Source organism: Lissotriton vulgaris, chromosome 2_2 (assembly GCF_964263255.1).
Source record: "Lissotriton vulgaris chromosome 2_2, aLisVul1.2, whole genome shotgun sequence".
Classification (NCBI taxonomy): domain Eukaryota; kingdom Metazoa; phylum Chordata; class Amphibia; order Caudata; family Salamandridae; genus Lissotriton; species Lissotriton vulgaris.
In genome coordinates, this window is record NC_141688.1 from 109,732,448 (window position 1) to 109,745,791 (window position 13,344).

Sequence of the window (13,344 nt, forward strand, 5' to 3'; positions counted from 1 at the left end):
CTCGAGTGTCAGACCCTTCTTTCCCCTCCACAATCTGCAAAAATCTCAAGTTATTTCTGCGGGATCTATTCTCAATGTCTACAAGCTTCCAGTTGACATCTTCCTTAGTAGCCATATGAGTTTCTATAGTCTTTCGTTGTTTAGCCACCTCATCTTCTAATGAAGAAATACGTGATTCGGCCTCTGTAGCCCTGGTCAAAAATTCTGAATGTGATTTTACCAGCCTCCTCACGGAATTCTGCAACTTTTTACAAGAATTCTGCACTCTCAAACTGTCCTCACGCGTCTCCCCTCTATGCTGCATCATAGTTTGATAAATCAATCCCAGGGAAATGTCCTCCATTTCTAAATCCAAATCAGTGGACACAGCCTCAGAATTTAAAGTCTCTTCAGGTTTCTCTTTGCCTCTTGTATCCAAGCGCAGCCTGCGAACAGTACCAGGCTCTGTCCCATCTTTCTCCATTACTTCATTCAAACTACTGTGTGCACTTCCTTCCTCTAAGCATCCATCCTCCATGCTCATACATGTAACATATAGTTCCGCTAAATTCTCGGAGGAGGACATAGAGTGTTCTGACAGGGAAAAGAAGTCCGCCGAGTCAGTCTCTCCCTCAATAGGTATTACTGATTCAACGTTGTTTAATGAATCCAAACTAGTCTCTATTGGGGTTTACACTTCATCTCCCCTCTGCATAGAAGAAGTAGTGAAAGCACTATCATCAGACTGAGTGCAGCTGTTAGGCATAATTAAAGATGAAGGTAAAGCCAATGATGTTTCCTCTGAGATGGTAGCGCTGTTTAAACTCTCAGCTGTACTCGTCTCCATTCTGTTCACAATTTGTCCTAAGCCAGGGGCAGAGACAGGGGTTAAAGCTGGAATTGCTTGAGCTGACACCGTCTTTTGTACACCCTCTGATCCTGACCCCTCGACCACTTTTTGTATCTTTAACATCCCTGCTTCCTTAGATTTGGTTACTGAAAACATCTCCGGTATTTTCTTGTGCGTACCGACAGCCTCCCCCTCCCTGTCCGATACCACTTCAAACTCTGCATTGTTACTCACAGTGGGAGGCGGTAAAGCGGTTGTGGCTGAAACCGATGCTGTTCTTGATGTTGAAGTAATTATTAATGTAGTTAATGGCAGCGCCGTCTCCGCTCCATTTGAATTCTCCGTGGCAGCCCCCAGGCCCCGGCCTCTCCTGCCCTTTGGCCCCATCTCTGCAACCGACACTACAACCAACGCTGACCGTTGACTGCCCGGCTCGCCTCCGCTCTCTGAACTGCCTTGCTTCACTCGCAGGCAGCGCGCGTACCAGGTGTGCTGAATCCAAAGCCGGGTCAGGTGCTGCCAGAAAGACACCCAGCGGCCGGCGTGCGTCGTCCGAGTCCGGGTCAGTAACTCCGCCACAGCTTGTATCGCAGTCATGAAAAGGCGAAAGATACATTTTAATCACTTCCGACTGCTAGAGAACTTAACGGCTCTGTATGGCTGCTCGCTTTTGCTTCGCTCAGGTCCGTTTTCACCGTAAATCCATTGACCCTGGGAGGTCCGGCAGGAGCAGCAAACTCATGCGTCCAACGCGGACGCCATCTTGCGTTTTCCGGTCACCCTTGCGGGTTTCTGGGAGATCGAGTCCTCAGAGAGAGATACAAGACCTCCTTCATTCTATACCTAAGGTACGGAGCTAATTAGACCCATAGAGAATTCTTGATTCAGATTCTTGGCAAAAAACTGTAACTTATCTCTTCCTTCCTACGTACTAGGCTTAGGTTAGGTACACAGGGGTAGGCGTATCTTATAAACACCAGTTGAGTACGTTTAGTCATTATTTTATCATTGTATGTATTTTATCCATTTTAAGTATCTTATGGCTTAGAAACCATATAAATGCTTTTACAGTAATATTTCATAATACTCCTTTTACTGTACGCACTTTACTTCATGACAAGTATTGCAATTGTGGCAATTCATTTCTCTTGCATGAGAAAGAAGACTGCTCAATAAATAACCCTTTTATTGAAAACGCCCGTCTCTCTATTTCTCAGCATTTCTGGTGAAACGAAGCATGCACGATTGACTGAGTAAAATAGCTATCTATTGTTTCAGAGACTCTGGAGATATTCCTTATTGCAAACAAAGTTGTCATGTGATATGGTTGTCAGAAGCTAATCCCTTCTTGTCTATCCAGGAAAGTTAACGCCTTCTTGTTTATTCGAGAAAGTTTCTAGTGACCTCTGAGCTAGCTGGCACACACAATTAAGTCTAACATATTCAATAGAGACCTAGTCAACCTCAGTCCTACGTCTAAACTATTGTTTATGTTATTCCAATGCGCAGGGCCTATTGGGAATGTAGGAACAACACTACACCACAACCCACAGAAAATACGCAAAGTATTGGCATACTTAGACAGACACAAAGTCGACTTGGCCTGTATACAGGAAACACACCTGACAGACCTCAGAGAGCAGCAAATAGGGGCCAGATGGTCAGCATACAGGCAGGCATTGTCTTACTCATCATACGCTAGAGGGGTTCTGCTATTAGTGAAGCGCAACACACCTTTTACACTTATTAAATCAGTAAAGGATGACCAGGGGCGCTATGTTATAGTGAAAGGATGCTTTGCTGGCACAGTATTAACAATTCTCAATGTCTATGGACCGAACACTGATGACCCATCTTTTTACAAACAAATCTGGACGCAGCTTAGTGACTTACAATCCACAGCCGTTCTATGGGGCGGGAACTTTAATAACTGCTTAGACCCCACGCTAGACAGATCCACCGGAAATGACAGATACGGCAAACACTCTGCAAACCTCTTAAGGGAGGGGATGGAGGATTGGGACATGGTAGACATATGAAGGTTAAGAAACCCATACCGACGAGAAGGTACCTGTTTTTCACTAACACACCTTACTTGGTCCAGGCTGTATTACTGGCTAGGGACCCAGGACATGAGCACATGGACAAGTAATAGATCACCTACCTAAAACCCTGTCAGATCAGGACCCTGTAGGAATCCAATTGGCAATTCCGACACACACCCCGCGGCAATTCACATGGAGACTAAGAAACTGCGCTTAAAGACCAAGTGTTCCGAGAGGAACTTCGACAGGCGATAATAGAATACTTAGAACATAACTCCGGATCAGTCACTAGCACAAAGACAATTTGGGAGGCTTTAAAAGCCACCATTAGGGGACACTGTATTAGCAAACATGCAGGCCTCCTAAGAGACATTCAGAAACAACTGACATAGATAGAAGCCGAAAATTAATAGGCTGGAACGAGAATTTGAAACACGTAATAAATCGTGGCTAGCTACATCCGGACACATATAGATAAATACAATGAGTTTACCGATGATGAGGAAAATACATTTCGCGTAAATATACGGACAGAAACTATGGAGAGGGCGGGAGGCCGGGACGAGCATCATCACACAAAATCAGACCACGGCATATGTAACGCAGATCCAAAATGATTAGCGTCAACCGGTATACGACACTCCGGCAATACTTGATTGCTTCACTAAATACTATGCTAAACTACACGAGGCACAGGCGAAGGTCCCGATAGATGAACTTCATGAATAATTGGATGATGTGGCGCTGGTGTGGCTGTCAGATACACACCAAGAGTACTTCTGTCACCATATAACAAAAGTATAAATTGTACATGCCATTAATTCTCTCCCAAATAATAAGGCCCCTGGACTAGATGGACTCTCGGGAGAATTTTATTGAGATTTGCTGATCCCACACCTAGCTGAAATGTTTGAGGAAGCGTATGAGGAGGGCACACTACCGGCATCATTAAGTGAGGCACTTTTGATAGCACTCTTGAAACCCGGAAAAGACCCTTCTGAATGTGACTCGTATAGGCCATTATCTCTGATAAACATAGATGCCAAAATATTGCCCAAAATAATAGCGAACAGACAACAACCGGTACTGTGTAATCTAGTACTACTGGATCAGGCAGGTTTCATGCCAACACAATCCACCGCTCATATGTACGAACCCTATTTGCGTTGTTCCACCAGCTAGACCCAGACATGCCAGCGGCTGCGGCCCTATTGGACGCAGTCAAGGCATTTGATTCGGTGGAATGGGTCTTCATGTATGTCACTCTCCATAGTATGGAGTTCCCAGAACCATTTCTAAAATAGATATCATTATTGTATGCCACGCCTAAAGCAAGAGTTAGAATCAACGGGAACACCTCTAGTCCAATAGAGATTTCAAGATGTACCAGACAAGGCTGCACCTTATCAACAATGCTATTTGCACTAATCCTGGAACCACTGGCCTGCAAAATTAGGCAGAAGCACTCTGAGCCCGCCCTGCAATTTGACCTGCGACCCATTGGTATTGCGCTGTACGCAGACAACATGGTCATTTACGCTACGCACCCGGACAAGAATATAAACCTGCTTATAAGGGAATATATCTGATACAAGAAATACTAAGGCCTCCGCATAAACTGGGAAAAGTCAGTAGTGATGCCCCTCACTGCTGACACTCCAGAACCTTACTTAGAATATATGCTAAAGTGGCAAACAGACCCAGTTAAATACTTGGGAATCTGGATACAGAATTGATAGTCAGAGAAAACTATGGCAAAGCACTGGTGAGGTTGGAAGTGGATAAGTGGATCAAACTGCCTCTCCAGCAGACAGAATAGCGATACAGAAAATGGTTATACTGCCTAGGTTTTTGTACCTATTTTTGAACATACCGATATCATTGACTAAGGCTTTCTTTGTCAAGATACGGTCTATATTGCAACGATCAACATGGGCAGGAAAGCAGGCTAGGACTAGCTGGAGGACACTGACCCAACCGTACCATCAAGGAGGATTTGAGGCGCCAGATTTCCAATTATATTTCCTCTGCGCACAAGCACAAAATGCACACTACTGGAAGAAACCACATGCACATATCCCACATATAGCGGTGGAAAAGGATAGCGTACATCCCACACCATTGACTGTACTCATAGCGGAACCGAAAACGTACATACCACGAGATACGATACAAACAGCTAAATGAACCTCTAGAGCATGACACGCGCTGGCACACAGGGCACATAAGCTCCCGATCTATGCAAGAGCTTTACCTGTGGCAAGACATCCCAAGCTAACGGTCACACAGGAAAAGAAAATGCAAGATCTCTTAGTAGAGATGGAACTGACCACCATGGGCACATTCCCACATAATAAATGTATTAACTTGACAGATTTGTCACTTTGTACCCACCAGTCCCCTTTGAAGAAATTTGTTCATCTACGACTGCGCACACTCTACGGACATTGTACACCACATTTCCAGAAGAACCTATGCAATTAAACAAACTACAAATTCTATTTACAGCACCTACGCGTCAGAACTTGGTGATGCGCCTATACAACACGGCCCAAGGACAGGCGGAGAGACCAAATATCGCGGCGAATAGATGGGAAGCAGCACTGGGTGAGACAATAAATGAAAAAGACTGGCAGTATAGCTGCACGCAACTCATACTTCTCACGTCAAACTGCAATTTGCGCATTATCCATTTTAAGTTTCTTCATCAATTATATTACATGCCGGCTAAATTGCATAGCTTTGGACTTAGAGAGACAGATAGATGCCAGAGATGTAAAGTCACGGGCACGGACTTCTTACATAAGTCCTGGTCATGCCATCAGTTACAGGCATACTGGCGAGACGTCACCAACACACTCACTGAAATGCTATCGAAACAGATTCCCAACACAGCCCTAGTGTGTCTATTAGGAGTCAGGAAGCTTAAATATGCAAGACGTAGGAAACTTTTAGCGGTCATATTATTACTTGCTAAGAGAAGAAAAGCCATGCGTTGGGGTAGCAAGAGAATACCAAGGTTCAAGGACTGGATCGCAGGCATGAAATACTGCAAAAAAATGTTAGAGACCTATGCACAAGACCTTCCACAAGCCTCGAGGCCCAGAGATTTCTGTGCATGTTACTTCCCAAGACATGGAAACCTCTTAGGAAAAAACTTCCGCAGCAGAGGACAACAGAAATACCAGCGGAAAAACCCGCAGAAGGCTTGTCAAGCAGCCAAAGAAAAAAAAACACAGTCAAGAATTGTCGGCCAGCAGCCAACAGAACCATAGTCCCAACAAGGAAGACTGAAATGCACATGAAGCATACAGACCACACAACTGGGGCGACCCGCCTCAACGGAAAAACACCTCCCAAAGAACAGATCAACTCACAGGTCACTGAGAGGGGAGAAGGAGGAGGGGGAGCAGGAGGAGGAGTGGGAAGAGCAGGAGGAGGAGGAGGAGGCCGAAGCCCCGCCAAGAACCTCTGAATGGCAAGTCCGCAGGGGCGTGGAACAAAAGAGCACCTTCGAAAGGAAGGACCACCAGCCGTTCCCGAACGTTCTCCGGGAACAAACTGTCCCGAAGCCAGGTATGACGACGAAGGGCAACCGAAGAAGCCATGGCACGACCAAGCACCTCCGAGATGTCCAGAGAGGAGTGAAGAATAAACGCCGCCAGCTCCTGGCCATCCAACACTTGGTGCCTCAAATCAACACAGGCAGCCTCCTGAAAAGCAGCAGACATAAGGGTCTCCGCCGAGTCCCACAAGCAAGTAGTGGCCCTAGCCAAAACACACAGCGTGTTAAGGGCTCGCAGTGCTGCATTTGTTTAGGCAAAAATTTTGCGCCCGTGGGAGTTTAGCCAACGTGCCTCCCGTGACCGGGGAGACAACAGCGGTGGTAGAGAGGGAAAGGCATTCTGCAAAAGAGGGCCTGTGGTAGAGGGGTGGAGGGAAAGACACACCGGATCCCGTGGCGCCAGATGGTGGCGGTGCAGAAGGTGTTGGGGCCCGGTTCCCCAATGGCGGGAAGGCCCGAAGTCCCTAAAAGAGACGAATGGAGCGAACCTTCGAAGGGAAGAAGCAGCTCCCTTCCACCAGAGCCCTGATGGAGAACCTCCAGAAGAAGATCCACTGGGAAATGGGCAGCTGGATCACCCATGCGCAAAATTCCCACAGCTTTGGAAACTCACAAGCGAAGGCCGCACCCGCCTCTGTAGAGCCCCACAGTGGCGAAAGCAGCTCCTCAGTAGGCAACAGCTGTAAGCTAAGGCAGCCGTCCCCCAAGCCCAACGGAGGAAGGAAGGGCCAGGTCTGGAAAGGAGGAAGAGGCACCGAGGAGTGGGGGGACCTTCGGCACCTCCGGTGAAGGCCGCAGCAAAGGAGAGGAGCCATCCTTAGACGACGTCGGGAAAAAAGCCACAACGTGTCGGCCGAACTCCGGCGAGGATGACAGCAGCAAGCGTCGAACCTCTGGAGAGGAGGAGTCCGAGGACATCAACGTCCAACGCCAGGCGAGACGCCTGAACGACCTCCGCCACAGCGCTCGGCGCAGGAGACCGGGGCTGGGCGGGAGCTGGGGCGGCAAGGGAACAGCGCCGGAAAGGCGTCGACCCAACCTCCGATAAGGCAGCCGCCTGCGTGGAGGGGCGAGAGGGACCCGGGGAAGGACGATAAGTCCCCTGCCAACCTCGACCCATGACTGGACAAGAAGGGCCCTCCGCCAGCCCCTGTGGCGCCACAAGGGCCAGCAGCCGCCGGCGCTGAAGCGGCGTTACCTTGGCCTCGGACGGGGCCGCCGCCTGTCCCGAGGACTGAGTGGGACTCGGGGGTGTGACCCGAGTCCCGGCGACCTCCCGCTACACCACAGGGACTACCGCAGGAGTTTGCAGTGAAGCCGTGGGCTGAAGGAGGGACCCCCGAAGGGCTGCACCCCAACGGCACCACAACCCAACGGAACCTGGATCCTAACAAGCCGGGGGCGGAGCCGCCGGCAACGCCGCAGAGGACGCTGCACACTGCAAGGGATCCGCTGAAGTCCCAGGGAAGAAGGAGGATGAGAAGCCAGAGAGGCCTGCAAAGCCGCCGCATATGTCTCCATCTGGGCTCTAGCTGCCCCCACACGGAAAATGGCAGATAGGGGATGACACGCGGGCCACACCACCCGCGGAGAGCCCACGCCCCCAAGAGGCCGAGAACCAGCCCTCGGGAACAAACTGCGACACTTATCGACAGGTGAGTGACGCTCTTGCGACCTAGGAGATGGACGACCCTCCACAGGTGCCGGGCGTGGCGACAACGCCGACCTGGACATGCGAGTTGAGAGAAGTTTCATCCGGCGTTCCCGCCGGGACTTCGGTTTCATCTGTTGGCACGCCTCACAATGAGTGGATTCGTGGTATTCCCCTAAACACCACATGCAGATGAGGTGAGGATCCGTCGCCGACATCTGGCGCATAAAAGACGAGCACGTCTTAAAGCCTGAAGGCATTCACACACTGTTCCCACACACAAAGCAATAAGCGAAAGGGAAAGGCCTGAACAGGCCCAGAGCACGATCCAGATCCGCATTGCATGCGGAAAAGGAAAAAAATGGGCCGGGGTAGGACTTATGTGACCTCGCTGACGTCACATGCGCGGACAATGCATGGGCGGTGTCGCGTGATGCCATCCCCCTGGCGCGCAGGGCTGCTGTGGCATAAAATTTTCCGGAGCCATTCTCACGCCTGGGGATAATTCTATGTGAAGGAATCTGCGGCTAGTAGTCTCTATCAGATATTCCAGATGGCAGTGGAGAGCTAGACGTCGACCGGTGTCTTCACGTCGATGGATGTTTCCTCGACGGCAGCCCAGGCTTTGACGTTGATTTAGGTCTCTCGGGACCAACATGCTTCAAGCCGAAGTAGTATGCCTCAACGTCAACTCACGTTTCGGCGACGGAGCTCTTTCCGCTTCAACGGCGATCCTAGACGCCGATGCATGTGGTTTTTGCTTTTCCGACATCGATCTCGACGCTGGCAGTAAACAGTCAGGGATTTGCTTCCTTTTTGATGCTGGGGAAGCAGATCAACGCCGTTTTCTGTGTTTTTCCTGAGAGGAGGGCTCTTTGAAAGCAAGATTGCTCTCAAGGCCACTTTTGAAGGTCCCTTTCCACTCTTCAGCAAGGGATGTAGCTTTATCTTCTCCCTGTCACAAAGAGTTCTTCTGGAGAATTGCTGACCGTAGTAACATTGGTCTGGATTGTGTGAGGACACAATACCAACAGAATGTGGGTCTGATTTTGCCCTTTTCTTCCCACAGGAGGGACATTTGTTAAATAAAGCAGGCATTTCTCACAGAAAAATAGTTCTCAAAAGTGTCAGAAAACACTGAAAAAGCTGCTAGCAGTCATAAAGCATTGTGTAGAGATGAAATACACTGATTTTGACTGGAATATTAAAAAATTGACTAGCTCGATGCTCCAGGATCCTCACAGAAGGAACCGAGAAAAAAAGAACTGACCTAACTGTTTCCTGTGGTCCATGATGGGAGCAGGAGGCTCCTGGAGGTCTTAAAGGCACGGTGTCCAGGTTCTTGGAATCCTTAAAGGCATGGTGCCAGTTTTTTTAGTACTGTGATGTTTTTTCATCTATGCAGCCTACCGTTAATTAGCTACGATTACTTGCCTTTTTCTCTGAAAATAAAGGGCTGTGTTGGAACACTATTGCAGGGCATGTTCTCTGTTACAGAAATCATACGTGAGATTATTTTCATTTAATGAGAAACCCATGTAATTTTGGCATATTAGCTTATTTGTGTTCTGGTAGGCTGCATGTTTATATATGTATACATGTATATTTTGAAGGCACTCTGTACTTCTTTACCTAAACATACTCATATATCTAACTTTGTACATACTCCTGAGTCCCGCACATGGGCGGGGATTATTCAGTGCTTATGACTATTGATGAGTATCCCCTGGAAGAGAACTCTCCTGCCCAGAGGTCTGGGGAGGAGGGAGGTGGGGGGATGGAGGGGGAGCTGGCTGCCGGCCGGCCAGCCCAGGACACACTGCCACTCCAGTCCCCTCAGCCACTTCGACAATGTGAGAGAACACAGGCCCTGTCGGCGCCTGCCGGTGCTCCAATCCGCGCCCTGTAGTCCCGAATAACAAGTGGTGCCGCACAGTGAACCATTTTGTTCACATCCTCCGTGGCCTGGGCGGGAGGAACTCTTGCCTAACTACTACAGTCCTTGCGTCCTCCGCCAGCAGTGACAACTTGAAAGGGCTCAGCCGATCGGCCCGAGGCCGTCACCAACGTTCCTTGCATCCAAACTATGAAAGGCGTTACCTCTCTCACTCAGAGCCATGTGCTCTCTAATCAATTTAAAAAATCGTCTGAAAACTTTCCAGATCCAATCTCTTTCATTTCAGCCAGGTTGCGGCCTAACTTACGGTGTGCTGGCAAGCCTCTTTGAGGCAGCTGTTGCCCTCTATATATGCTATTTCATTCTTTCATTCACTAAATGTGTTTTAACCCATTTGGTTAGAACTACTGGAACCAAACAAGTTGTACTAGTCACTAAGTGGCAAGACCTTTTACCATCACCTTTTTCACTCTTTCCCCATAGCATCCTTAGCTGGGTACAGTTTCTTGTGTTCCATTCATCAGACATCGGCAAAGAAAATCAGTAATGGCAGGTTCCAACACCAAACACGTGTATGCAAAGATTTGTTCTGTGACCATATGAATCATTCAGTCATGTTTAATTAAAATATTTCCAGGTACAAAAATGTGAAACAGCCAATTACTTGGCTGTATAAAACTTCTTTCTTCTCCACACGGACCAAAAGCATGTTCTACCTGGAATTGTCTAAAAAAATCTAATTCTGCCTTACTGTTAGACAATGTCTTATGAATTTGGACACTGCAGTGGCTGGCATGCTGTCACACAAAACAAAACCAATGATGGTAATGGTCTATGCAACAACAACAGCATCTGTGACATCTAGTACATGTACATTTGAATTTGGAAAACATGAATATGATTAGCCAAATAAGAATGTACATTGGTTGTACAGCATTTGATGATGATGCATGATGTGTAGCTGGGTGAGAAATGAAAGAGGGAGTATAGTTGATCAGGCTGTGTTATGTTCTTCGACAGCTTGCTTGCATGAGGCAATGAGTATCAGTGGGTAAGACAATGAATGGGCAACATGTGAGAGTGGCGTTAGACAAGAAATATAAACTAGCAGGGTATCATCTTCCTTCTACATGCAAGCACAGTTCCTATTCTTTGACATCAGGACTTTCATAATGGCCTCTCTGAATATGCCCGTAGGCATATTATATCTGGTTTCAGATTGTACAAGGCCCTGATTTTGTCATTTTCTGTAAATATACAAAGAGGGGATGGGAGTCAAAATGAGAGCCAGTGGTTAATGATGTCTGGAAAGCAGAGGTGAGGCAAAAATAGTTTGTCCCACCTTTGATATGTTGGACAGATTCAGGTAATCAATTTTTCCTCAAATGACTTTCCATTATAAATGCTTTGCTTGTGAAGAAATAACCAGATACCAGTCTGAAATTCTGATAAATATGTGGAAATGAACAAATTGATGTGATCAACGTGAGGAAGTGGGCACCATCCAACTTGATAATGATGTGAATTGCTGAGGGGTGTTTATTATTGTTAGGAATTGTGTCCCCACTTTTAATCAATATCAATAAAGATTTTCAAAACAAAGAAGGTAAATGATCTTCTTGGTGGGGGGGAGGGGGTATAGCATGAATTTTGCAGTTATTTTAGTATCTGCTTTGATTGCTTGCAAGTCCTCATAAAACACCTCTTCCAAGAGGTATATTCCACTAAAACCAAACCTTATATTTACTGAAGCGCTGATATGAAACCTGTAGATTTCAATCAACACTGACATTGCATCTTTATACATTTAGGTGCTCTATTAAACCATTGTCTGCCAGGACTCCAAAGGTTTTTTTATCAACTGACTAAAAGGCTAGTTGAGAATCCATCACCACAGACCCAGTCTCTGAATAAATGTTCTCTGTAGTATCTTCTGCCATAGCTCCCTTTCAAACTGACTGTGCGGCTGAGATAGCTGCTCTGATATTGAAGGAAGCCTTGACGGCTTCTTTCTCTCCACTATCACTATCTTTTAGCCATATAGTCCTGAGGGAAATAAAGATTGCAGGACTGTACCGGTAGACCTCTTTCAACAACTGCCCCAATAAGCAACTGCTAATGCTGCTACTTTCTATATTCTATCTTGTATACTAGTAGGAGCACCTGTTCTAATGGACAAATAGCCTAGGGCTGTGCAATCAGCAGTGTGGTGGACTATTCACATGCCTATAAATAAAACTGTAACTGATATGAGAAGCCAATGAAGAAGCTTCAATAGGTAAACAGTTCTAGGGAACTGTGAAATCTAGTTATCAACAAAGAAAACAATGACATGAGGGGGGACTGATATATGTCATGAATATTCCCTTCTAGAAAATACAGTGCATAATAGTACAGGTACCTTTCACAGAAGCCATCTTCTGCTTCAGCAGAATCAGCAGAAGGGATTTCACCAGGAGACTGCAAATAAGCTGGATCACTTGATTTGCCATTGGTTCCTAGGACAGCCCCCTGCAATGAATCTGAAGTTCTGTCTGATTGTGGCTCCTCCTCATCCTCGTTCCCAGGATGTTCAATCATCCACATGGCTAGCACTGTGATATTCTGAGCATCAGCTTCACCTCTAGCACCTGAGAAGAACAAACACAGGACTGTGATACCTTTCACAAAGAATAAATGCTGCACAGATACATGTATTTTAGAAAGATCTACACCTTGGGTACAATTCTGCATGCTGTGATGGGGGTGACCAAATAGAGGTATATGGTCTTCTTTCTTGCTGCTAAATCTATCTTGTCCGTGTTTCTTGGATTATGTAGGTCTTCCTCACTTCCCTGGTCTCCCAGCGTGATTCAGTCTTTCTCTGAATCTCACCTGTGTATCTTTCCTTTGTGGGTGTTCATTATTAAGGGGTGCAAAGTGAAAGAGCTCCACCACCATTGTGTCTCCAGCATTGACTATAAGCTTGGGTGCATGGGCAGCTTGCTGCCCAGAAACTAGTGGGCACCTCCTCAGATCTCCCAGTGGTACATTGACAAAAACTTTATCTAGCAAGGCTCAAAGAATATGTTAGATGCTTCGCAGTGTGCTCAGTCGGACACCAATCACCTCAATTCTCACATAGCAAAGGGGAAGGCTCTGCCATTCAAATATCCTTTAATTTCAAAGTAACTTGTTTGTCCTCACATGCATCTCGGTCACCCTCCTCGTAGGTGTAACCAAGTAGTCGGTAACAGAAGAGTGTGTCAACTGATCCCAGTGCTAGAATGGGAGCCAGACATCGTGCCATTAAGAAAGTCGGCGAATCTTCCATCTCTGCGTCTCGCTGCTTAATTCTGCTCTCCTGATTCAAAACAG

The 13,344-nt window shown here is 47.1% G+C and overlaps 1 protein-coding gene across 9 annotated transcripts in view; it reads right to left on the reverse strand.

The window, feature by feature from the left end:
- Positions 1 to 13,344, reverse strand: part of HERC1 (HECT and RLD domain containing E3 ubiquitin protein ligase family member 1) — a 2,101,515-nt gene that overhangs the window by 1,050,658 nt on the left and 1,037,513 nt on the right. For all 9 annotated transcript variants that reach the window (XM_086959402.1, XM_086959399.1, XM_086959397.1 and 6 more), the window contains exon 42: positions 12,389 to 12,617. In XM_086959402.1, the coding sequence (XP_086815528.1) occupies positions 12,389 to 12,617 (229 nt within the window). The remainder of the gene's footprint in view (positions 1 to 12,388; positions 12,618 to 13,344) is intronic.